Raw genomic sequence first — 24,927 nt, forward strand, 5'->3', positions numbered from 1 at the left:
GCTGAGGCAGGAGGATGACAAGTTCAAGGCCGCCCTCAGCAATTTAGCAAGACCCTGTGTCAAAATAAAAAAATAAAAAGAGCTGGGGTTCAGCCCTGGGTTCAATTCCCAGTGCTCAAAATAAACTCTTCCAGCTTTAAATTGTCCAGGGTCAGCTTATGTAAGGTACAAAGAGATAACATTTCCCTGGGTCTGTCTGGCTCTTCTGCAGGGGACCACAGATGACGTGGGACACTGTAGCATGAGACTGGGGCTAGCTGACGCAGTCCCTCTGGACTATTGAGGTTCTCCTTTGGACATGGCGGTGGCAGCAGGGTCCAGTTGTCTCTTGATATGAGGGACTGGTGGGAAGAGTATAACCCTGTTCACCATCAGTCCCCCGGGAGGTTGGAGAAGGGTAGTCTACAACCTTATAGAGTAGTGGAGGGGCGATTAGAAAAGTTCATCACCTATCCACTGCACACCTGAGTGTCTGCATTTATCTCAGCTGTCCTTTTATTTGAAGGTTGTCTGGAAGTTTCCACTTTAAGAGGTAGAATAGATTCCGAACTTAAAAAAAAAAAAATTATCTAATCAATTAAGCTGAACCTTCAAGATGTAAACCCAACCTGCAAAGTGTTGTATATATGTGTGTACGTGAAAGTGCGATGCCTTTAGCAATCAATTATTAAAAATCATCTTTCAGCAAAACATCATCATAGAATGAAGGAAAAATAATGATGGGGCTCTATTAGATCCAAACCAGATCGCAAACTAGCGGGGGACCCAAGATGACACAAACGCAGGAACAAAATCCAGCTAACAGAACAAGGAAGTTCAGGAGAGGGTGACGGCAGGTCTGGCTGAAGTGTGAGGTAATGCAGACCTGGAGCTGCTCCTGGTGGGTCAGGGTGGTCAGACCCAGGAACCTAAGCTTGGAGACAGTCTCAGGACACCTGGGACTTGGAGTGACAAAGAGGAGGGGCATTCCAAGCAGATGTGGGAGAGTCGGTGAAGAGGAGGGGGCATCTACAGGCAGGGAGCAGCCCCTGGCGGGTGGTGACCCATAGCCAGAGAGGAGACACTGGGACTGGCTGCTCTGCCTTGTGCTCCAAAGGCAGCAGGGAGTGGCCAGCAAGGAAGGACTCAGGCCATGCTCAGAAGCACCACCCCCAGGCCTCACAGGCATTCCTGGGAATCAAGCAGGAGGCAGGAGACACAGGGGAAGAGCGTGAGTGACAGGCTGTGCAGGTGACCCAGAGGAAGAGTGAGACATGGGGTGTGTGGCCAAGACCTACGTGGAAGGAAGGCCATGTGTTGAAACGGGTCCCAGTGAGCAATCGCAGGTCTGGGTATTTCCTGGTTAGATTTCAGCAGGCTTCACGTGTGAGGCCCTAGGAGCCCTTGAAACCCAAGTGGATGGGTCAGGCAAGTCCTCTCCCAGTGGACCAGGAGCTGGTGAGCAACACGCACCGATACTGGCACTGACTGACTCGGCGGAACGGATGGCAGGAGCGCCACAGGACAGAGCCTGGAGGCTAGAGGGAGAGTGGTGGCCAGGGACCTTGACAGACCCGTGGGGATGCACTGAGTGGCCTGGGAAAGTGGTGCACACGGCAGTGGCGTCCAGGAGGGTTGGTGGGCGCTCCAAAATGGCCCGGAGGAGGCTGGATGGGCAGGTCTGAGTGTGAGGCGCACCTCAGGCTCTAGTCAGCGTGGTGTGCAGGTGTGAGGGCGAGGGCCGGGCGGGGCGTGCAGGGGCTGGGGCTGAGGATGGCCAGAGCCCAGGCGGCGGCTGCGGAGGTCGGCCTCAGGCAGAGACACCAAGGAGACGAGAAGGCCCCAGGTACGACCCACGTCTACTAGAAATCAAGCCCTGGCGCGTGAGACTGCCGTTCCTGGAAGATGTGTCCTTCTAGAATATGCACGTCAGCGAGTCCGAGGCTCAGCGTTGCGTGAAAGCAACCTGTTCACCACCACTGCCTCTCGTGCTGACGCAGCCCCCAGCCCGGCTCCCGCAGCAGGCAAGAGGGTGGAGCGCTACGCTTACTCTTCTACATTTTTACTGGTGCCTTACAGTTGTACGTAGTGGTGGGATTTGTAGTTTCCTGTGGGCAGTGCTCCATATTAGCAGAGCAGAGGGCGCCTCTGATGTGAATCAGGCCTTCTCGACGCCGTGGAGACGTGCGTGCCAAGGGCCGCTGCAGCGGCACCTGGGGGTGGAGCTCCCAGGCACGACACGCCTTCCCTGCTTCCGCATCCATCAGGCCGCGTGCCTAATTTGTGGCCCTTTTGGTATTTGAATTTTAGGACAAAACAGATTTTATCACCAAATTTTTATAAAGTTAAATAAGTATGAAAATGCAAAGGCATGTGTATCACAAAATGTAATATATTTAGAAATGGAAAAACATTAGTAAATATTTTCTACACATTTCACACAGGAAAAAAAGTCGGCGTTAGTCTCTGCCATGCTCTTCACTAAATTTTCTTTCTGAATTTGATCTTATGAACTTCTTTCCAAAACATATAGTTTTCAGACATAATCAAGACAAGACTTTGTTGAAAGGGTAAGTCCCAACCATACTTCACGTACATAATCTAATACAATTTCCATTTTTCTCTCTTTAAATGCAAAGTTTTAAGGTAGTATATTATTGCCATAGAATAAATTATAAATAGCAAAATCATTCATCTAAAACTTGAGAAAAAGTCTCCTTTAAGCGTTTTATTTTCTGAAATTCACAAAGTCTTCCTTCTATAAATTCATGCAGCTTAAAGTACAACTGTTTCATCTGTTTGTCAGGGAAAGGACTTGGTATGTGTGGCTACTATTCAAATTTCATATAAAAATTTAAAATTTCCTACATAGCAAAGAAATAAAGGCCAGCTACAAAATACAGGGATAAGGTAAGAAGCCCTGAACCAAATGCATGGCCAGAGCGCCCGGGTTGTTACACCAGGGCCCTCCAGGCAGCTGGGCCCTGAGACCCGAGGGACTGAGGTGAGCCCAGGTGCAGAGCAGGTCTGGGCGGGAACAGCAGAATGCCCCTGAGCTGCTCAGGAGCAACGCCAGGGCATTCAGGTCCCGATGTGCCGGGGGAGGCAGGCGGAGCAGCTCCGAGGAGCCCAGCTTTGGAGCTCTCAACAGACTCTTCTTTTAATCAAACAGCACAGCATCGCTATGCAGAATGGGAAGCTGGACGGAAGCATCCTGGAAGGGGGCTCCCAGCAGGCCCCCCTGACGCCTCCCAACACCCCAGACCCGCGGAGCCCTCCCAACCCAGAGAGCCTTGCTCCAGGTAACTAACCTGAGGGTCAGAACAGGAGAATGGCTTGCCTGAAGACAGGACCCCAGTCCTTCGAAGCCTCCACTCAGTGAATCAGCTTTTCTCATTAAAAGCCTGCTTTACGCATGAGTCAGCATAAATGTAGACATTTGGACGTAGAGGGACCTCCTCTCACAGAGGCCGGCGAGACCACGGCTCAGCCTCCAGGCCCACCCTCGGGACTCAGGAAGGCGAAGGCCTGCACTGAGGGGGCTGTCAGGGGAAGACAGGGAGGGAAACTGTTTCCTGGGGAACAGGGATGATCACAGAGAAGAGGACCTCAGCCAGAACCCAAAGAGGAACATGCATGGGACAGAATTAGGCAGGACCTTCCAGGCAGGCAACAGATGGACCAAGCAGGTGCCTGGGGGACCCCAGAGAGCAGCAGGCCTGCCGTGCTGGCAGGTGCCCTGAGGGCGTGAGAGAGAGGACCATCAGACCAGGTGGGCAGGCGGGAATGCTGGTCTTCCTCTCAGCAGGAAGTGAGGGTGGCTCACACCTGGGGTTCTGGAGGGCACTGAGGCAGGTGTGCGAGGTGACCTGCAGAGAGAGGGACCCAGAGCGAAGGAGCAGTGAGAAGGGGGCCCAGGAGCCCTGGCAAGAAACGGGGCAACAGGACAGGAAGTGGACAGGAGAGGGAACGTTCTCATGGCTCTGTTTGCAGACTACCTGCATCAGATGCAAGGGAGTTTGCTGAACTTCCGGCTGTGTGGGCATACCTGAGACTTGCCGAGGCAGACGGCTGGGGAGAGGAGCTGTTCGCACTGTGTTTACCTGTGTATTGTGGTGCTGGGGAGGAACCCAGCGCCTCCTGCATGCCGGCAAGTGCTCTACCCGAGCCGCGCCTGCACCCCAGCTGCTATTTAAATAGTGGCCAAGGTGATTCACAGACATAGATGACTTGAGAGCCGTATTTTAGAAATGCTTCATTGTGATTGGTAGTGATCTGCCATGAGGACGAGGATGGTCAGGGTAGCAGGCTGTGGCCTCTGAGGGCGGTTCTGACGACTGACCTAGAAGATAAAGCAGGGTGCTTTGGAAATGGCTGCCTTGGGTCCAGACGGGTGGGAAGGCCAGGACACCACGGAAACTTTCATGTGGACAAACAGAACGGCTTGAAGATTAGAAACGAGGCTGGAACCACCAATCCATAGGTCCACAGAGGTGGAGAACGTGAATGGAGCCCTCGGGGCGGCGTGGACAGTCTGTGGGAGGAGGTCTGAGAGGCACGAAGCATGGGTGCTGGGCCTTCGGGGGTGGCACCCGCGCAGGCGACTGCCTAGAGCTGCGCCTGTCACGGACGGGTGAGCAGACAGCCACCGCTTCAGAGCGAAGGGAACATGGGGCAAGCAAGACATCTCCCAGCTCTGAAGAGCCTCGGAAGTCGCAGCGGATGTGACCAACTGATGGGGTCCCTGTGGCCGCAGGAAAAGCCTGAGTGCAGGGCCCGGGGTGGGGTGCAGGTGCAGACCCAAGTGGCTAGTGTGCCGCTCGGTGCGCCTGACAGTGCCGTGGGTGGTTTTGAAGTGGTACTTGTGGAACGCTTCTAGGTTTGGGGGGAAGAATAAGTCAGGCAGGTGGAGAGGCCAGACACAGAAGAGGTAGGTGAGACCTCTGGAGCAGGAAGGCAGAGAAGGGAGGGGCGCCCGGGGGTGAGGACAGGAGCCTGCGCAAGGCGGGCTGTGGCCCACCCTCCTGAAGCTTCTGCACTGCCCAGGTCATTCAGCCATCCAGGTGGCGAGACTCAGGTCCAGTTGGCTGGGGGAGGAGGGATTCTGTCCTCACTGCCCTTCCCCAGAGCTGACGGCCAAGGCCCTCGGAGCCCGTTTATCAATGTTTGTGGAATCTAAGGTCTACTGTAAGTCGATGGAAGGGGCCAGTTCCACAGCCTGAAGGAGCTTCCAAAGGCCTAGCAGTCAGACTGCTGCTTTCCAGGGGCCAGAGGAGCCGCCGCTCACGTCACCCCCACATGAGAGGTCCCACGGAGCCTGAGCAGGGGCTGAGCCCTGGCCACCATCTGCTGAGCTTGCTCTCTTCCCAGGCTATTCCGGACCACTGAAGGAGATCCCTCCCGAGAGGTTCAACACCACAGCTGTGCCCAAGTACTACCAGTCTCCCTGGGAGCAGGCCATTGGCAGTGACCCTGAGCTGCTGCAGGCACTGCACCCCAAGTTCTTCCAGCCTGAGGGCAAGGCCCAGTTGCAGGACTACAGGAGCTTCAACAGGTAAGCCAGGCCGCATCTAGGTCTACCCGCCTCTGGGAGAAGGGTCTTCCTCTGGAGAAGAGTCTGCGCAGAAATACTGGATCTCTTCTAAGGCTAATATTCTTACCTGGGTCCTTTTCAGTCTGAAAAGGAAAGAAGTGATTCTGGAATCTGCCTTGTTAGAACATCAAGATTACCCCCCACACTTTAAGAATGTTATTTTATTGAAAGATTGATATTCGTTCATGTGTTGCTTCAAATGACAATGCTGTTCAAATTTTCAGAAATAACTTGTTGGGCTGGGACCGTGTAACTGCAGGCTACAGTTTATCTTCTTGCAGGCTTTAGGCCAGATGAAAAGTCACTCAAACCGAACGGCCCAGGACTCCAGCACACGCACAAGCCCACCGGAGCTGCTGGGCGTGCGACTCCGTGGGAGTACTGTGCGTGGGCTCCGTTTCCCGGGCTCTTTCCTCATAATTCCCATGGACGTGGACATTTGAATTGTTACAGTCCACTCTTCGGTCACATGACTTTCACCGTAGTGTGAGGTCCTCCGACGGCTACTTGCCCCACAGGGAAAGTAAGCCTGAAGGCTGCGCCTGCCGCTGGCCGGCGAGGTGCGGGGCTCCTGCGCGCTGCGCACAGTGCCCTGGAGTCTGCTCACGCCTGGGCACGCAGTCCACCCCGGCTGTACTTCTTTTCTGACTGTGGGAGAACCTCATGAAATAACTAGAAATGCTGTTCAAAAAATTTTAAACGATTGGAAAGCTATCAGGGAAGAGGGTCCTCGAGACCCAGGTCCTGGAGCACAGGAAGTGCGGATGCGAACCCGGGACTCTGGAGCACGGTGCCATAACACCCCGAGTCCGACGGAGCACACCTCCACTGCTTCCTTCTGGGAAGAGAATAGGGTGTAGCAGGAGGGGAGCTGGGGCATTGCGGTTCCTGCTGGACCCTGCAGGTCTCTCACCCTGGAGGGGAGGCCCCAGAGCCAAGACGGAGGCTGCCGGCACAGTCCAGGCTGGCCAGGCCCTCCTCCAGATCCGGGGCCCTCTCGGCAGGAAGGAGGACAGCCTTTCCACTGGCTTTTCCTTCACTGTCTTTATTATGGCAAAACACACACTTGATTCAACGTCTCCACCTTTCCAAGCGCACAGTCTGGCAGTGCCGGACACGTTCACACTGTGCGCGGCCAGGACTGCCGTCTCCAAGCCTCTCCCTCTCCAAAAGCCTGAATCTGCACCATGAATGAGAGCTCCCACCCCTCCTAGTCCCTGGCAACCGCATCCTGCCTTCCGACCAACCATCTGTGGTATGTTCAGTCCTTCCTGTGTGAGGAATCCTAGAGCATTTTCCCTCTTGGACTGGCTTGTTTCACTGTAGTTTTAGAAATATTGTGTAAGTCTGTGTCACCATGAAGGGGTCAGGACTGAGCAGGGACACACCTGGGCTCTGGAAGCTGCATGAGTGTGCACTCTTCCAACCTCGTTCACCTCATGCCTGCAGTGTGTGTTTATGAGGCTTCTGCGCTTGTACGGAATGATGGCGATGCTTTACAACACTCAGTGCATAGAATGAGCAGCAGACTAGACACGGCTGAGGGCTGGACTGCTGCCATGATACAGGAAAACGTTCTGAACAGAGAACAGGATTCAAAACTCAGGAAGGTAGCAGAAAACACACATGGAGCAGTGACAACGTGGGTTGTGTGTGTGACTGAGACCCAACAGGAGAGGGAGACGCACCACCAGAGAAATTAGCAGCCATGGGTCTCCAAAGTTGACAGAAAGCATCCAGCTTCAGGTTCAAGAGGTATGCACACCAAAAGGTACTGTGCACCAAGAGGTACTGCACACCAAGAAGTACTGCACACCAAGAGGTACTACATACCAGGAAGAGCTCCCCAACAAGAAGTACCCCAACCCTGAAGATGCTTGACTTCGGGAATACTAAACACCAAGAACTGTTGTTTTAGTCAGCTTTGCATTGCTGTGAAAGACCTGAGAAAAACAACCTAAAGAAGGAAAAGTTTATTTGGCTCATGGTTTCAGAGGTTCAGTCCCCAGTTGTCCACTCTATAGTTCTGGGCCAGAGGTGAGGCAGAGCATCATGGTGGAAGGGCGTGGAGGAGGAAGGCAGCTGAGGACTTGGCCACTAGGAATCAAAGAGAACTCCACTCACTTAGGACAGAATATAAACCCCAAAGGCACATGTCCCCGTGGCCTACTTCTCCAGCCACACCCTGCCTACCTACAGTTACCACCCAGCTAATCTGCTGATTAGGTTACGGCTCTCATAATGCAGTCATTTCACCTCTGAAAATTTTTGAATTGTCTCAGACATGAGCTTTTGGGGGATTCCTCATCTCTAAACCCTAACGTTCTGCCCCTAGCGCTTAAAAGCTTTTTGTCTACCTCACAATGCAGAATATCTTCAGTCCATTTAGTCCAAGAGTCTCCTCAGTCTCCCATAGTCTTAACAGTTCCAACATTGCCCCAAACTTCAAGTCCAAAATCTCAGCAGAGACTCAAGGCAAACTCGTAGCTCTGAGAGTAAATACCAACATCAAGTCACATACATCTGATATGTAATGACACAGAGGAGACATTTACATTCCACTATGGAGAAAGAGGGGCAGGGAAAGAAGGGACGGGGCCAAAGCAAGACCAAAATCCAACTGGGCAAACAAGTCCTGTAGCTTCACGTCACATGGCATCGTGATGGTCTCTCCAAGGGCTGTGTAGCTCTGCCCCTGTGGCTTTGCTGCTCACAGCCTATGTGGCCTCTCTTGGCTTATCTGTGCTCAATTCCTGCAGTTTTCCTTGGCAGACATCCCACATTACTGGCATTTCTTAATCTTGGGAGTCTCCACTGCAGCGTTGGCTTTCTTCTCAATCTCCATTATTTGCCTTCTTAGGGGCTGTCCACAGGGACTCCACCCCTGATACACTGTGCCTGGCTTCCCAGGCCTTGCTGTGAAATCTTGGTGGAAGCCTTCATGACCCCCTCACTCCAGCATCCTGCATTCCTGTGGAACCAGCACCACATGGTTGATGCCAGTCTGCTGCCATCTCCAGCAGCAGCCGAGCCTCTGGGACCCTGGCTGCAGCAGCCTCTGAGGGCCTGTGTGGCTGAGCACAGTGAAACACCTTCCTCGGTTCCCCTGTGCAAGCAAGGTGACCCAGAGGTCTCTTCTTTATGGAATTTACTTTTACACCATGGAGTAGACTAGATGCCAATTCCTGAAATGCTGTCCAGTCATCTTTCTTATTGTCTCTGGGTAAAGGGTTTAGCATCTCGTTAGTGACTGTGATGTCTGTCTTTAACAACCATGATTTCCTTAGCCCCAGTTTTACTCACACTTTTCCAGCCAAACTGCATTTTTCAAATACCTCTACTTTGTTTCTGCTCCTGATATCATAGTAAATTTGTTGAAAAGTCACTAGCAATATCCATGCCACTGCCTCAATACTGTGCTGCATTGACATCTCCTTCACCAGATTCCCTGCTGCATGGCCTTGAAACCTAGCCTCACAGAAGTTCTCAGGATGTGGCACCCTAGATAACTTCTTCGCCAGAACACAATACAAATGACCTCCAGTCCAGTTTCCAATAGAGTCCTCCATCTACTTCCGATAGAGTCCCCCTGCTGATTCCGATAGAGTCCCCCTGCTGCTTCCGATAGAGTCCCCCTTCTGCTTCCGATAGAGTCCCCCTGCTGCTTCCGATAGAGTCCCCCTGCTGCTTCCGATAGAGTCCCCCTGCTGCTTCCGATAGAGTCCCCCTTCTGCTTCCGATAGAGTCCTCCTTCCGATAGAGTCCCCCGCTGCTTCCGATAGAGTCCTCCTTCTGCTTCCGATAGAGTCCCCCTTCTGCTTCCGATAGAGTCCTCCTTCCGATAGAGTCCCCTGCTGCTTCCGATAGAGTCCTCCTTCTGCTTCCGATAGAGTCCCCCTTCTGCTTCCGATAGTGTCCCCTGCTGCTTCCGATAGAGTCCCCCTTCTGCTTCCGATAGAGTCCCCCTGCTGCTTCCGATAGAGTCCCCCTGCTGCTTCCGATAGAGTCCCCCTTCTGCTTCCGATAGAGTCCTCCTTCCGATAGAGTCCCCTGCTGCTTCCGATAGAGTCCTCCTTCTGCTTCCGATAGAGTCCCCCTTCTGCTTCCGATAGTGTCCACCTTCTGCTTCCGATAGAGTCCCCCTTCTGCTTCCGATAGAGTCCTCCTTCCGATAGAGTCCCCTGCTGCTTCCGATAGAGTCCCCCTTCTGCTTCCGATAGAGTCCCCCTTCTGCTTCCGATAGAGTCCCCCTTCTGCTTCCGATAGTGTCCCCTGCTGCTTCCGATAGAGTCCCCCTTCTGCTTCCGATAGAGTCCCCCTGCTGCTTCCGATAGAGTCCCCCTTCCGCTTCCGATAGAGTCCCCCGCTGCTTCCGATAGAGTCCTCCTTCTGCTTCCGATAGAGTCCCCCTTCTGCTTCCGATAGAGTCCTCCTTCCGATAGAGTCCCCTGCTGCTTCCGATAGAGTCCTCCTTCTGCTTCCGATAGAGTCCCCCTTCTGCTTCCGATAGTGTCCCCTGCTGCTTCCGATAGAGTCCCCCTTCTGCTTCCGATAGAGTCCTCCTTCCGATAGAGTCCCCTGCTGCTTCCGATAGAGTCCTCCTTCTGCTTCCGATAGAGTCCCCCTTCTGCTTCCGATAGAGTCCTCCTTCCGATAGAGTCCCCTGCTGCTTCCGATAGAGTCCTCCTTCTGCTTCCGATAGAGTCCCCCTTCTGCTTCCGATAGTGTCCCCTGCTGCTTCCGATAGAGTCCCCCTTCTGCTTCCGATAGAGTCCCCCTGCTGCTTCCGATAGAGTCCCCCTGCTGCTTCCGATAGAGTCCTCCTTCCGATAGAGTCCCCTGCTGCTTCCGATAGTGTCCCCCTTCTGCTTCCGATAGAGTCCCCCTTCTGCTTCCGATAGTGTCCCCTGCTGCTTCCGATAGAGTCCCCCTTCTGCTTCCGATAGAGTCCCCCTGCTGCTTCCGATAGAGTCCCCCTTCTGCTTCCGATAGAGTCCCCCTTCTGCTTCCGATAGAGTCCTCCTTCCGATAGAGTCCCCTGCTGCTTCCGATAGAGTCCTCCTTCTGCTTCCGATAGAGTCCCCCTTCTGCTTCCGATAGAGTCCCCCTTCTGCTTCCGATAGAGTCCCCCTGCTGCTTCCGATAGAGTCCCCCTGCTGCTTCCGATAGAGTCCCCCTTCTGCTTCCGATAGAGTCCCCCTTCTGCTTCCGATAGTGTCCCCTGCTGCTTCCGATAGAGTCCCCCTTCTGCTTCCGATAGAGTCCCCCTGCTGCTTCCGATAGAGTCCCCCTTCTGCTTCCGATAGAGTCCCCCTTCTGCTTCCGATAGAGTCCTCCTTCCGATAGAGTCCCCTGCTGCTTCCGATAGAGTCCTCCTTCTGCTTCCGATAGAGTCCCCCTTCTGCTTCCGATAGAGTCCTCCTTCCGATAGAGTCCCCTTCTGCTTCCGATAGAGTCCCCCTTCTGCTTCCGATAGAGTCCTCCTTCCGATAGAGTCCCCTGCTGCTTCCGATAGAGTCCTCCTTCTGCTTCCGATAGAGTCCCCCTTCTGCTTCCGATAGAGTCCCCCTTCTGCTTCCGATAGAGTCCCCCTGCTGCTTCCGATAGAGTCCCCCTGCTGCTTCCGATAGAGTCCCCCTTCTGCTTCCGATAGAGTCCCCCTGCTGCTTCCGATAGAGTCCCCCGCTGCTTCCGATAGAGTCCTCCTTCTGCTTTCGATAGAGTCCCCCTTCTGCTTCCGATAGAGTCCTCCTTCCGATAGAGTCCCCTGCTGCTTCCGATAGAGTCCTCCTTCTGCTTCCGATAGAGTCCCCCTTCTGCTTCCGATAGTGTCCCCTGCTGCTTCCGATAGAGTCCCCCTTCTGCTTCCGATAGAGTCCCCCTGCTGCTTCCGATAGAGTCCCCCTGCTGCTTCCGATAGAGTCCCCCTGCTGCTTCCGATAGAGTCCCCCTTCTGCTTCCGATAGAGTCCTCCTTCCGATAGAGTCCCCCTGCTGCTTCCGATAGAGTCCCCCTGCTGCTTCCGATAGAGTTCCCCTTCTGCTTCCGATAGAGTCCTCCTTCCGATAGAGTCCCCTGCTGCTTCCGATAGAGTCCTCCTTCTGCTTCCGATAGAGTCCTCCTTCTGCTTCCGATAGAGTCCCCCTGCTGCTTCCGATAGAGTCCCCCGTCTGCTTCCGATAGAGTCCCCCTTCTGCTTCCGATTGTGTCCCCTGCTGCTTCCCATAGAGTCCCCCTTCTGCTTCCGATAGAGTCCCCCTGCTGCTTCCGATAGAGTCCCCCTGCTGCTTCCGATAGAGTCCCCCTGCTGCTTCCGATAGAGTCCCCCTGCTGCTTCCGATAGAGTCCCCCTTCTGCTTCCGATAGAGTCCCCCTTCTGCTTCCGATAGAGTCCCCCTTCTGCTTCCGATAGAGTCCTCCTTCCGATAGAGTCCCCCGCTGCTTCCGATAGAGTCCTCCTTCTGCTTCCGATAGAGTCCCCCTTCTGCTTCCGATAGAGTCCTCCTTCCGATAGAGTCCCCTGCTGCTTCCGATAGAGTCCTCCTTCTGCTTCCGATAGAGTCCCCCTTCTGCTTCCGATAGTGTCCCCTGCTGCTTCCGATAGAGTCCCCCTTCTGCTTCCGATAGAGTCCCCCTGCTGCTTCCGATAGAGTCCCCCTTCTGCTTCCGATAGAGTCCCCCTTCTGCTTCCGATAGAGTCCTCCTTCCGATAGAGTCCCCTGCTGCTTCCGATAGAGTCCTCCTTCTGCTTCCGATAGAGTCCCCCTTCTGCTTCCGATAGTGTCCCCCTTCTGCTTCCGATAGAGTCCCCCTTCTGCTTCCGATAGAGTCCTCCTTCCGATAGAGTCCCCTGCTGCTTCCGATAGAGTCCCCCTTCTGCTTCCGATAGAGTCCCCCTTCTGCTTCCGATAGAGTCCCCCTTCTGCTTCCGATAGTGTCCCCTGCTGCTTCCGATAGAGTCCCCCTTCTGCTTCCGATAGAGTCCCCCTGCTGCTTCCGATAGAGTCCCCCTTCCGCTTCCGATAGAGTCCCCCGCTGCTTCCGATAGAGTCCTCCTTCTGCTTCCGATAGAGTCCCCCTTCTGCTTCCGATAGAGTCCTCCTTCCGATAGAGTCCCCTGCTGCTTCCGATAGAGTCCTCCTTCTGCTTCCGATAGAGTCCCCCTTCTGCTTCCGATAGTGTCCCCTGCTGCTTCCGATAGAGTCCCCCTTCTGCTTCCGATAGAGTCCCCCTGCTGCTTCCGATAGAGTCCCCCTGCTGCTTCCGATAGAGTCCTCCTTCCGATAGAGTCCCCTGCTGCTTCCGATAGTGTCCCCCTTCTGCTTCCGATAGAGTCCCCCTTCTGCTTCCGATAGTGTCCCCTGCTGCTTCCGATAGAGTCCCCCTTCTGCTTCCGATAGAGTCCCCCTGCTGCTTCCGATAGAGTCCCCCTTCTGCTTCCGATAGAGTCCCCCTTCTGCTTCCGATAGAGTCCTCCTTCCGATAGAGTCCCCTGCTGCTTCCGATAGAGTCCTCCTTCTGCTTCCGATAGAGTCCCCCTTCTGCTTCCGATAGTGTCCCCTGCTGCTTCCGATAGTGTCCCCTGCTGCTTCCGATAGAGTCCCCCTTCTGCTTCCGATAGAGTCCCCCTGCTGCTTCCGATAGAGTCCCCCTGCTGCTTCCGATAGAGTCCCCCTTCTGCTTCCGATAGAGTCCCCCTGCTGCTTCCGATAGAGTCCCCCGCTGCTTCCGATAGAGTCCTCCTTCTGCTTTCGATAGAGTCCCCCTTCTGCTTCCGATAGAGTCCTCCTTCCGATAGAGTCCCCTGCTGCTTCCGATAGAGTCCTCCTTCTGCTTCCGATAGAGTCCCCCTTCTGCTTCCGATAGTGTCCCCTGCTGCTTCCGATAGAGTCCCCCTTCTGCTTCCGATAGAGTCCCCCTGCTGCTTCCGATAGAGTCCCCCTGCTGCTTCCGATAGAGTCCCCCTGCTGCTTCCGATAGAGTCCCCCTGCTGCTTCCGATAGAGTCCCCCTTCTGCTTCCGATAGAGTCCTCCTTCCGATAGAGTCCCCCTGCTGCTTCCGATAGAGTCCCCCTGCTGCTTCCGATAGAGTTCCCCTTCTGCTTCCGATAGAGTCCTCCTTCCGATAGAGTCCCCTGCTGCTTCCGATAGAGTCCTCCTTCTGCTTCCGATAGAGTCCTCCTTCTGCTTCCGATAGAGTCCCCCTGCTGCTTCCGATAGAGTCCCCCGTCTGCTTCCGATAGAGTCCCCCTTCTGCTTCCGATTGTGTCCCCTGCTGCTTCCCATAGAGTCCCCCTTCTGCTTCCGATAGAGTCCCCCTGCTGCTTCCGATAGAGTCCCCCTGCTGCTTCCGATAGAGTCCCCCTGCTGCTTCCGATAGAGTCCCCCTGCTGCTTCCGATAGAGTCCCCCTTCTGCTTCCGATAGAGTCCCCCTTCTGCTTCCGATAGAGTCCCCCTTCTGCTTCCGATAGAGTCCTCCTTCCGATAGAGTCCCCTGCTGCTTCCGATAGAGTCCCCCTGCTGCTTCCGATAGAGTCCCCCTTCTGCTTCCGATAGAGTCCTCCTTCCGATAGAGTCCCCCTGCTGCTTCCGATAGAGTCCCCCTGCTGCTTCCGATAGAGTCCCCCTTCTGCTTCCGATAGAGTCCCCCTTCTGCTTCCGATAGAGTCCTCCTTCCGATAGAGTCCCCTGCTGCTTCCGATAGAGTCCCCCTTCTGCTTCCGATAGAGTCCCCCTTCTGCTTCCGATAGAGTCCCCCTTCTGCTTCCGATAGTGTCCCCTGCTGCTTCCGATAGAGTCCCCCTTCTGCTTCCGATAGAGTCCCCCTGCTGCTTCCGATAGAGTCCCCCTGCTGCTTCCGATAGAGTCCCCCTTCTGCTTCCGATAGTGTCCCCTGCTGCTTCCGATAGAGTCCCCCTTCTGCTTCCGATAGAGTCCCCCTGCTGCTTCCGATAGAGTCCCCCTGCTGCTTCCGATAGAGTCCCCCTTCTGCTTCCGATAGAGTCCTCCTTCTGATAGAGTCCCCCTGCTGCTTCCGATAGAGTCCCCCTGCTGCTTCCGATAGAGTCCCCCTTCTGCTTCCGATAGAGTCCTCCTTCCGATAGAGTCCCCCTGCTGCTTCCGATAGAGTCCCCCTGCTGCTTCCGATAGAGTCCCCCTTCTGCTTCCGATAGAGTCCCCCTTCTGCTTCCGATAGAGTCCCCCTTCTGCTTCCGATAGAGTCCCCCTTCTGCTTCCGATAGAGTCCTCCTTCCGATAGAGTCCCCTGCTGCTTCCGATAGAGTCCCCCTGCTGCTTCCGATAGAGTCCCCCTGCTGCTTCCGATAGAGTCCCCCTTCTGCTTCCGATAGAGTCCCCCTGCTGCTTCCGATAGAGTCCCCCTGTTGCTTCCGATAGAGTCCCCCTTCTGCTTCCGATAGAGTCCCCCTTCTGCTTCCGATAGAGTCCTCCTTCCGATAGAGTCCCCTGCTGCTTCCGATAGAGTCCCCCTTCTGCTTCCGATAGAGTCCCCCTTCTGCTTCCGATAGAGTCCTCCTTTCGATAGAGTCCCCTGCTGCTTCCGATAGAGTCCCCCTGCTGCTTCCGATAGAGTCCCCCTTCTGCTTCCGATAGAGTCCCCCTGCTGCTTCCGATAGAGTCCCCCTGCTGCTTCCGATAGAGTCCCCCTGCTGCTTCCGATAGAGTCCCCCTGCTGCTTCCGATAGAGTCCCCCTTCTGCTTCCGATAGAGTCCTCCTTCCGATAGAGTCCCCCTGCTGCTTCCGATAGAGTCCCCCTGCTGCTTCCGATAGAGTTCCCCTTCTGCTTCCGATAGAGTCCTCCTTCCGATAGAGTCCCCTGCTGCTTCCGATAGAGTCCTCCTTCTGCTTCCGATAGAGTCCTCCTTCTGCTTCCGATAGAGTCCCCCTGCTGCTTCCGATAGAGTCCCCCGTCTGCTTCCGATAGAGTCCCCCTTCTGCTTCCGATTGTGTCCCCTGCTGCTTCCCATAGAGTCCCCCTTCTGCTTCCGATAGAGTCCCCCTGCTGCTTCCGATAGAGTCCCCCTGCTGCTTCCGATAGAGTCCCCCTGCTGCTTCCGATAGAGTCCCCCTGCTGCTTCCGATAGAGTCCCCCTTCTGCTTCCGATAGAGTCCCCCTTCTGCTTCCGATAGAGTCCCCCTTCTGCTTCCGATAGAGTCCTCCTTCCGATAGAGTCCCCTGCTGCTTCCGATAGAGTCCCCCTGCTGCTTCCGATAGAGTCCCCCTTCTGCTTCCGATAGAGTCCTCCTTCCGATAGAGTCCCCCTGCTGCTTCCGATAGAGTCCCCCTGCTGCTTCCGATAGAGTCCCCCTTCTGCTTCCGATAGAGTCCCCCTTCTGCTTCCGATAGAGTCCCCCGCTGCTTCCGATAGAGTCCCCCTTCTGCTTCCGATAGAGTCCCCCGCTGCTTCCGATAGAGTCCCCCTGCTGCTTCCGATAGAGTCCCCCTTCTGCTTCCGATAGAGTCCCCCTGCTGCTTCCGATAGAGTCCCCCTTCTGCTTCCGATAGAGTCCCCCGCTGCTTCCGATAGAGTCCCCCTTCTGCTTCCGATAGAGTCCCCCGCTGCTTCCGATAGAGTCCCCCTTCTGCTTCCGATAGAGTCCCCCTTCTGCTTCCAACAGAGTCCCCCTGCTGCTTCCGATAGAGTCCCCCTGCTGCTTCCGATAGAGTCCCCCTGCTGCTTCCGACAGAGTCCCCCCGCTGCTCTGAAACCTCGCGCTCCCAGGCTTCACTGCTCACCATCCTTTCAGCATTGGGCCTTCTGGACGCCCACCAGCATCACCATCACGCGCACCTACAACACTGGAGAGCTTTCCAGGTCCCGACTTCTCAAGTCCCTCCCCCTGCACACTAGCTCCAAGGCTTCTGAACCACATAGTCAGGCTAGCACAGCAAGGACCCAACTTCTTGGTATCAGTGTTTGCTTGCCAGCTTTGTGTCGCCGTGTCCTAAAGACCTGGCAAGAATAACAGAGGAGGAAAAGTTTATTTTGGTTCAATTTCAGAGGTTCAGTCTGTGGTTGGCCGATTCCACGGCTCTGGGCCTGAGGCCTAGGCCTCAGCAGAACATCATGATGGAAGGGCATGGAGGAGGAAAGCAGCTGAGGTCTTGGCCAGGACAAGGACCTGTCCTGGCAGACAAGGACCTCTGCTCATGGAGGACAAGACAAATGCCCCAAAGGCACATCTCCAGGGACCTTTCTCCTCCAGAGACACCCTATCTGCCTATAATTACCACCCATTTAATTCATATCAGTGGATTAATCCACCAATCAGGTTACAGCTTTTATTAATCTAATCATTTCACCCCTGAAAAATCTTGAACTGTCTCAGACATGAGCTTTTGGAGGATACCTCATATCCAAATCAGAATAGTATTTCACACCAAGAAGTACTACATCCCAAGAGGCACTGTACACCAGAAAGTACTGCATGGCAGGAAATACTACATACCAAGAAGTAATGATGTAAGGAAGTGCTACATACCAGGAAGTGCTTCATACCAGGACGTTCTGTACCCAGGAAGTGCTACATACCAGGAAGTACTCCACACCTAAGAACTGCTCACACCAAGAAACACTACACACCAAGAGGTACTTTATACCAGGAACTGCTATATACTAGGAAGTACTACATACCAGGACGTGCTACACCCCCAAGATGTGCTGCACCTGGGGAAGGGCAAGCCCAGGACAATAGGGAACAAGTGACACACTGACATACCAATGTGCAGGAAACAACAGGGTGGCTGCCTTCCTCACGGAAGAGAGGAAAACCTGTACCACAAACACATAGCCCAGCTGGTAATTCGTATCCCATGGAAATATCTTCCGGAGGCAAAAGTCAAAACCAAGCAAAGACACTGCCCCTCAAGTTGTGTTTGTTGTCCTCCTAGACAACAGGACAAGCCTATCAACAACACGAGGGGTGGAAAATGGAACTGCCGTCATGTCTAAATGACCCGATCAGGTCCACAGAGAACCTAAGAGCTCCTGGCAGATCACAGCAGCCGGGGGTTCGTTTGGCAGAGCACAGGCATGGGTTGTCCTCGGCCAGTGGAGGGTGAGTGTTCAGGGAGTTACGGCTTCACCTGTCATCTTTCAGTAGAACTTTTCAGCCCTTTCCATGGAAAATTTTGCATCGCTAACTTGGACTGAAACTTAAAGCCATTTTCACAGATCTTAAAAATGTCACAAGTCTTTCTGTTGAACGCTGAGCATCTCTGCTGATGGACTTTCTTTAACTTGTGTGTTGAGGGCAGTAAAAGTCAAACAGGATGTCACCTCAGTGTTGCCAAAGCAAAGAGAAAGCCCGCTGTCCAAACAGCAGCCTTCCTGGTCTGGAAGGAGGCAGGAGGCCGAGGGGACACGGGGAGCACTGTCATTCACAGGAAAGAAAGTCACCCACGAGCCCATAGGAAAAAAACAGAATGGAGCTGTTAGAACAGAGAGAGCAGTCGGCCCAGGACGGGCGGAATCATGGCTCTGAGTGCACAGGAACGTTTCTCCTTTGATTCAGAAGATCAGTGGGTAACAAAGGAGATCTGTTTCTGGCGTTAATGACCACACAATCTGTTGATCGAATCGGCTTGAATCTAGAGATGCTCGCTGCAGCCCCCTTGCTGGGGGCCAGGAGGGGTTCACTGTGGCCTGCGTGGGCTGCGCCCAGGGGGCCCGCTCTGGCTGACAGGCTGCTCTGCCTGGCCTCGTTCTCTGAACAAGGGGAGCCATGCTCTTGCTCTGCACTGGTCCCTTAAATTATGAGCTGGTCCAGACCCTGACTCCAAGTCCAAACAAGGCAGGGCAGGCTGTGGGTGGCCGCGGGGGAGCAATCACGCCACCTCCGTTGTCCTGGCGTGGTCACCAAGAGCCCTCAGCAAAGCTGTGAATGGTCAGAAATGTGGCCTCAGGACCCACCCCAGACTGACACACCTCAGCTGGAGCCCAGGGTGAGCCAAAGGCTCAAGAAGCACTTGCCTGACCTCCGGTACGTAGTATCTACTCAGCAAGCATCTGCTCTGGTCACTACTTCCGAAGCCGATCATGAACATACCTGAATGCCAATCTGGTTCCTAAGGTTGCTTTCCAAGTCCATCTCCCTCGTGTCCAGATCAATGGTTCAGGCCCAGCACAGGAGCCTATAGGACGCACTGCTGAGGTACTGCCTCAGACGAAGGTCGCAGACCGGCCCGGGCCTTGCTGGGCACGGCTTGCGCGGAGTCCTGGGGGAGCTGTAGTAGCAGCATCCTGAGGACACGGTGGAAAGGTGGACACTGCTCTGCAGCAGGAGAGGACACTGGAGGACCAGGAGGTGCCAGCCGAGGCTCCCGGCTCCGGGTGGCGTTCTGCCCAGCCTCTGTGTCCACGTGGATGGTCCCCGAGCTGCCCGCTGGGCAGGTCCTCCGGGGTCCCTCTTGAGGGGCATCCCCTCAGCCCCCTCAGCACGCTGGCTTTGCTCAGAGTTCGTCCTTGCCCTGTCTGTGTCACCTCAAAGTCAACGCTCCTTTCCGTCTCCTAGACCCCTTGCTGCCCCGCACTGCTTCCTTCAGTGGTGCTCCGAGTCCGCTCGCTCGCCACTGCTTCTGTGTTTCTGGAGACCATCAGCCCCACTGAGCCCCCTTCTGCTCACTGCCCAGTTCTTCTGCCCCTGTGAGGGCCCTAAACTCCGGCGTCTCCTCCCACCCTGCTCTCTGGCTGAGGCTCCTGGCTGGCTGAGGCGCCTCTCCCCACGTGCTGAGCGCTCCTGATGAAATGCGCGGTTCTGCTGCCTGCCTCCCCTTGAATGGAGGAGCGCCGGCCTCAGCGCTGCCTCCAGGGCAGGGCACTCTCCTGCCACCACCTGCCAGAGTCCCGAAAGGGAGTCCACACCTTCTCCCCGCAGGAGAGAAGACCTTGGCACGTGATAATTTCAGGGTCAGCCTTTTCTCTTTTCTTTTGGGTTCAACCAGGTACACCCCACCTGGACCACATCCCCATCCATTTTATTTTTAATTTTTGTTTTGAGACAGGGCCTCACTAAGATTTGGAGGCTGGTCTTGAACCTTCTGCCTGGCCATCCTCCTGCCTGGGCCTCCCCAGTGTCTGGGATCACAGCATGTGCCACTGCATGCAGACTCTTACAGCCTTTTCTCCTCAACATATAGTCCGCGTCATTCCACTCTGTTTCAGTATTTAATGTTTTGAAAAAGGTTGTAGCTAGCCTGGTTTTTATGCCTCTAACTCATTCCCAGCTTCCCTCACCCCACCCCAGCTCATTACTCTCGAGGAAATGGAAACTCGGATGGGGGGGTGGGCGGTGGCCTCTCTGCGGCTCTCTCACCTCCTTCCTCCCAGTTACTTGGTGACTTTGGCTACAAGCTTGTCTTCCTCTAGTTCAGGAGGGTCCTCTCCCATCGTATCTCTGGCTTACAGCCATGGTCCTAATGGTCCCCAGGGGCTCAGGCAACGTCCACGTTGACTGGCATGTGTTGGTTTCCGTATCATCTGCTTCCTGAGCATCCTGGAAGAGTTCCTAGAGAGGAAGGACGGGGTCTTTGGTGCCTCCTCATAGGCTTCCAGCACATTCTGGGAAGAGGACATGTTCCTGATCACTCTCTGTGTCCTGAGTGCTCGGAGGTGCTATATGGTGACAAAAACACGTGAACCAACTAGAAAGATCACGGCAGGCCCGGGAAGGCGGACGCTGGGCCACCATCACGTCGCCCCATCATCGTCGTCTGCCCACCACCTGCACCGCGAGGCGTTTGGCTGTGCCTGTGTCTGTTTGTTATCTTGGGCTCTCCTTCCTTACAACCCAAGACTCCAGTTTTTGACTGTATTGATCGCTTAGAACAGTGCAGGCACGGAAGGGATGAATGAATGAGCACTTCAATCCAAGCCAGCTGGAAGTCCGAGTGGGACCTAGGCTGCCAGGAGAAGGAGGCAGGATGATATTCAGAAAGCAAGTAGAAGATCTGGAGGTGTCTGAGAGGAAGCTGGAAAGATGCAAAAGTCATGCTTCCTGCCCTCAAAGAATTCATAATGCACAGACGTCCCACGTAAACTATGTACTTGAAGAAAGAAGCTGTGGACACAAATCTCCGTATTCTAAGCTCAGGGAGGTTGGGAGACAGTCCAACCTACAGGAATTGGACTGAGGGATGGTGGGCTGGTGCACCTGGAGGGCGACTGGCCCAGAAGGACCACAGGACTTACTCCAGCAGAAGAAGGCAGGAGGAGGGACCTTAAACAGGGGACATGCCGGCAAAGGCAGTAGCAAGGAAGGTTCCTGCAGGCTCAGGGCCGAGGGACTTCACGACTCAGCTCGCACACGGAGGCTGCCAGCACGGCTCCGTCCCGAGGCCTGGTCCTTCCCGGAAGGCTGGCCTCCCAGGCCAAGAACTGGAGGACACACACTAAGAGTTCAGGAGCACAAAAGCACAACCCCAAGAGAGCAAGCTGCCCCCGTTAACTTTGAATATTAATCTTTATTTATTTTTCTCTTAATTTCCCACAGAGTGGCCACCCCATTTGGAGGTTTTGAAAAGGCATCAAAAATGGTGAAATTCAAAGTTCCAGATTTTGAGCTGCTGCTGCTGACAGATCCCAGGTTCATGGCTTTTGCCAACCCCCTCTCCGGCCGACGGTCCTTCAACAGGACTCCGAAGGGATGGGTGTCCGAGAATGTCCCCATCGTGGTGACCCCTGAGCCTACCGCGGACACCACCGTGCCAGAGTCGGAGGACCTGTGAGAAGGCGGCTGGCCGTGGGCACCACCGCTCGGCAGAGTGGCCAGCAGCCTTCTCACGGGCACGGCCAGCCATACGCTTCGCCGGCAGAGGACCGAGGGCCGTCCACGGCCTTCCTTTCAGGGCTCTGCATCTCCATCACAGGTCAAACGCCGGTGAACATTAAAATCCCTATTTTAAAGCTCCTGACTCGCCTTCTTCATTCATGGCTTCATGTCCGTCCGGTTTAGACCCCAGCCTTCTCCTTGAGAAGGCGCGGAGGGAGAGGAAGCTGGAAGGCTCGTCTCCGCCTCATCTCACCAGTCAGTGCGACCAAATGTTCCGAGCAGAATGGAGAGGCAGACCCCGCCAGGGCTTTGGGCTCACGCAGTCTCTCCTGGGGGAGGGGATGTGGAAGGAGCCCTCTTACTGCTGGTGGAGGGCTTGGGCTCTTCCTGGCGGCCAGGCCGAACCGGGTCTGGATGAAGTCCCTCGTCCGTCCTCCTTGGCCTTCTGAGCTCTGTGTCCTCCCCATCGTGTCTGGAATCACCAGGTGATTCTGCTGGATGACACTGTCCAGGGTTCCGTGGGTTATTAGATCTGCTTACTCCTGAGTCTGAGAGCCAGCCACTGCAGGGACTTCATGCCCTCCCTCTCAGGACCATCCTGAGCCCGGAATCCAGATTCCACAGGTCCCGGCGTGCTGGTAAGCTTCCTTAGAACAGGGATACAGCAGTTCTCCCGAAGGTCCACGTTCCACCCAGCTCCTCGGGTTCCAGGAGCTCCGTACTGAGCAACAGGACTGAGTAAGAGTTGACCAACCCCTAGGCCCAAGCACACAGCAGTGTCCACCGACGCCGGCCTGACATGGCCAGAGACACAGGCTCCCGAGAAGCGAGACCCCAGAGCAGGCCTGGGGAGCACCTGATTTGCGCTTAGGGTAAGCCCAACCTCACCCATCGGGGCTTGTGATGGCGCTGACGGCAAGTCAGCATCACTGTCCCTGAGTGCTCCCTGCAGGCTGCACAGGGAAAGGCAGGGGAGGCGGGGGAGGCAGGGGAGAGGTAGGGGAGAGGCAGGGGAGGCAGGGGAGGCAGGGGAGAGGCAGGGGAGGCAGGGGAGAGGCAGGGGAGAGGCAGGGGAGAGGCAGGGGAGAGGCAGGGGAGAGGCAGGGGAGGCAGGGGAGAGGCAGGGGAGAGGCAGGGGAGGCAGGGGAGAGGCAGGGGAGAGGCAGGGGAGAGGCAGGGGAGGCAGGGGAGAGGCAGGGGAGAGGCAGGGGAGAGGCAGGGGAGGCGGGGAGAGGCAGGGGAGGCAGGGGAGAGGCAGGGGAGAGGCAGGGGAGAGGCAGGGGAGGCAGGGGAGAGGCAGGGGAGGCAGGGGAGAGGCAGGGGAGAGGCAGGGGAGAGGCAGGGGAGAGGCAGGGGAGGCAGGGGAGAGGCAGGAGAGAGGCAGGGGAGGCAGGGGAGAGGCAGGGGAGGCAGGGGAGGCAGGGGAGACAGGGGAAAGGCAGGGGAGACAGGGGAGAGGCAGGGTAGGCAGCGGGGCATGGCGCGGCCTAAGCCCAGCCCACACGCTGCTCGGGGGACTGTAGCTCTCATCCTCTGGAGTGCAAGTGGAGAAACCTGTACAGATGGCTACAAAAAGTACGTCCCTAGACAGCCAGCATTGTGCTCATAGGATCACTGTGGAGAACTTGAATAATCTCAAATGTCCTTAGGACGTATTTTAAGATATTTCTTAATGCTATACGTAAGTTTTGGTGTTTTCTTGTTTTAAAATAACAACAACAACAAAAAAAAAAACAATATTGCCATCTGTGATAAATTTATGAGGTCCCTATTGTACCATGTTTGCTTATTTTGATCTTAAAAATCTTAGTCTTCCTTTATTATGCTTTGTGTGTGTGCATGTGGTACTGGGGACTGAACCCCCAGCTCACCCACCCTACCCCTGAGCCACATCCCCATCCCTTTGTTTTTTATTTTGAGTGAAAGCCTTTATTCTGTTGCTGGCCTGAACTTGAGCTCCTCTGCCACTGGGATCACAGATGTGAGCCACTGTGCCCGGCTCTATTATGAGTCTAGATGAAGTGGTTTAGTTCTTTATTAGCATCTTGAAATGGGTGACTTCAGTGCATCGTCCCAATGCCTTCAACAGTGAGTTGTGTGATGATGGGCGTCTGTCCCCTGCTGAAAGGCAGCCGGCAGTCTCAAAGCATGTCTAGGGGGCAGAATCCCAGGCCGGCTTCAAAAGACTGGAGGAGAGTGAGGCTAACTTCCCTCTCGTGCTTCCCACTGTCCCGGCAACGTCACTGGCTCTTGCTTGACTGACGCCTGCAGAGATGCCAACAATTAAGAATCAGGAGCACGGAGGGCTTTTCCATTGGCCTCAGAAGAGCGTGCTATTGTCTTTGGAACAACAAGAGCATGGTGGCGTCTTTTCTCCGTGCATTTACACGGGAGTCGCGGGACAGGGACCAGATCGTGCAGCTGCAACTCAGTGGCTGTGGAGCGCCAGTGCAACTCTGCTCAACAGGCCTCGGCTCACCTGCCGCGCCCCCTCCCAACCGTCCGAGAGGAGGGCTGCAAACACTCTCAGCTTCAGCTCCCAGGGAAGACCAGCCTGGGGACACCCCGCAGGAGCGAAGCCCACTCAGGGGAAGAGTGTGGAGCACAGGCTCTGAGAATCCACGGTCTCCACATCTCTTCCTGAAGCCATTCCATGACACGGCCACACATCTTTGCATTTTGTTACACGGAGACAGACAATTTCATTTTATTATATTTAGAAAAATGATTTTTAAGATCTCCAATTTGCACAGACGCAGCTACAAACCGAGAAGCTTCTTACCCAGGAGCCTGGGCACTGGTCAGCTTGAAGACTCAGGCAGATGTGCAGAGTGGAGGCAGAAGACAGCAACCTTCCACCACACGAGGGAGACAGAAGGAGAGAAGGGGCAGAAGGGGAGAAGCCATGGCAGTGACAGCCAGAAGCTGAAGGAGGCCACCAGCGCGGAACACGCAGGAACAGCCCTCAGAGGAAGAAGGTCACGCCGTCTGCACCCTAAATCCAACACACTCTGATGGGGAGGTTTCAGCTCCTGCTTTACTTAAGCCAATTTCCTCCCAGCCCCTTGGCAGGACTGAGGAGCTGGGCAAAGCCCTCCAGATGGATACTAGAGCAGCGCTAGTGACCAACAGACCGCCCTGGCTTCTGGCCTCCACCTCCTCAAACCAGTCTCCAACCGAGTTCTTTCCACCTCCTAATCAGCGTCTGAAAGGACAACTAAGGTAACTAGTTGCTGGTTATTTCAAAATCAGCCAAATGGAGACAATCCATTTGTAACTGCTTTTTGCATCCATTTAGAATTTTGCATTTCTTAAATAGACCCATTTATAAATGTTTTAGAAGTGTGGGCATGGAGGGAGCCAGATACCCTTGCAAAGTCTGAAATGCAGCAAAATGTCCAGTCCTGGGTTTGAAAAGAACAGCCTGAACTTTTCAACTGGGGCACAGCTGCGCCAGCAGACTTATTCATTCTGGAACTTCCTCACTGGGCTGCTTATGCAAGATAAAACTTGCATGATGTCACTGCGACTTTGGGGCACAACTACTCTCTGTGATGCCTGGGA

At 54.9% G+C, this 24,927-nt stretch overlaps 1 protein-coding gene across 1 annotated transcript in view; it reads left to right on the plus strand.

The window, feature by feature from the left end:
- The window catches only part of MYOZ2 (myozenin 2), a 34,431-nt gene extending 13,062 nt beyond the window's left edge, over positions 1 to 21,369 (plus strand). The window contains exons 4-6 of the mRNA XM_079152910.1: positions 3,152 to 3,281; positions 5,350 to 5,533; positions 21,085 to 21,369. Coding sequence (XP_079009036.1) covers positions 3,152 to 3,281; positions 5,350 to 5,533; positions 21,085 to 21,319 — 549 coding nt within the window. The 3' untranslated portion in view covers positions 21,320 to 21,369. The remainder of the gene's footprint in view (positions 1 to 3,151; positions 3,282 to 5,349; positions 5,534 to 21,084) is intronic.
- Positions 21,370 to 24,927: the final 3,558 nt, after the last annotated feature.

The sequence above is a fragment of the Sciurus vulgaris genome (genome assembly GCF_902686455.1).
Source record: "Sciurus vulgaris genome assembly, chromosome: 9".
Classification (NCBI taxonomy): Eukaryota; Metazoa; Chordata; class Mammalia; order Rodentia; family Sciuridae; genus Sciurus; species Sciurus vulgaris.